Here is a 630-nt window from a genome sequence, read left to right as displayed (position 1 = left end):
GCTCTTCCAGGGACTCTTCCTCCCCTCAGAAATACTCCCTCACCAACCCCCAATCCTAAGTACCATCTCCTTCCTCCCCTCCCTTGCACACCTCCCCTACCTCCTACCAACCACATTCAGATCTCCCACCTCAACCTCTGCTTGTTTAGAATAGCCCCACTTCTTGTGCCTCATCTCTCACCCCCATTCCCAAACAACTCAGGCCTTTGCTTAAAAGCAGAGCCCCTCCCAGTCTCAGGCAGCCCCCTCAGGAGACATCCATTTTCAGCCTATGAAGGGAGGAAGCATCTGTCTCTGCAAGGCCAGTGGTGACACCTGATGGTAAGAGAGACTGAATCCCCTCCCTCCTATTTTCACCTTTTCCTTCACAGGGCCGGGGAATCATGGGCAACTCAAGACACTCACATAAATGGCGAAGTCCTTGGGGGCACTGGGGATGGTGCCCATGGGCGAAAGGGACTTGGAGATGTGCTCCAGGGTCACAGCGGTAGGACAGATGCGGCTGGACAAGCGGATGACAGCAAAGCCCAGAGTGCCACGGAACGCCCAGCAGTTCCCAGGGTGAACGTCCGGCTACACACAAAGGAACAAGACACCGTCTGCTCTTCAGTAAGTGGAGTGATAAGTGGC

General features: G+C 55.1%; 1 protein-coding gene across 3 annotated transcripts in view; it reads right to left on the bottom strand.

Moving 5' to 3' along the window:
• The window catches only part of SUN2 (Sad1 and UNC84 domain containing 2), a 22,455-nt gene that overhangs the window by 6,147 nt on the left and 15,678 nt on the right, over positions 1–630 (bottom strand). For all 3 annotated transcript variants that reach the window (XM_006029838.2, XM_025211327.1, XM_006029839.2), the window contains exon 16: positions 406–573. In XM_006029838.2, coding sequence (XP_006029900.1) covers positions 406–573 — 168 coding nt within the window. The remainder of the gene's footprint in view (positions 1–405; positions 574–630) is intronic.

The sequence above is a fragment of the Alligator sinensis genome, unplaced genomic scaffold (assembly GCF_000455745.1).
Source record: "Alligator sinensis unplaced genomic scaffold, ASM45574v1 scaffold215_2, whole genome shotgun sequence".
In the NCBI taxonomy this organism is placed as follows: domain Eukaryota; kingdom Metazoa; phylum Chordata; order Crocodylia; family Alligatoridae; genus Alligator; species Alligator sinensis.
The sequence above is the reverse complement of the archived record's forward strand: the minus strand, read 5'-3'. Positions and strand labels throughout refer to the sequence as shown.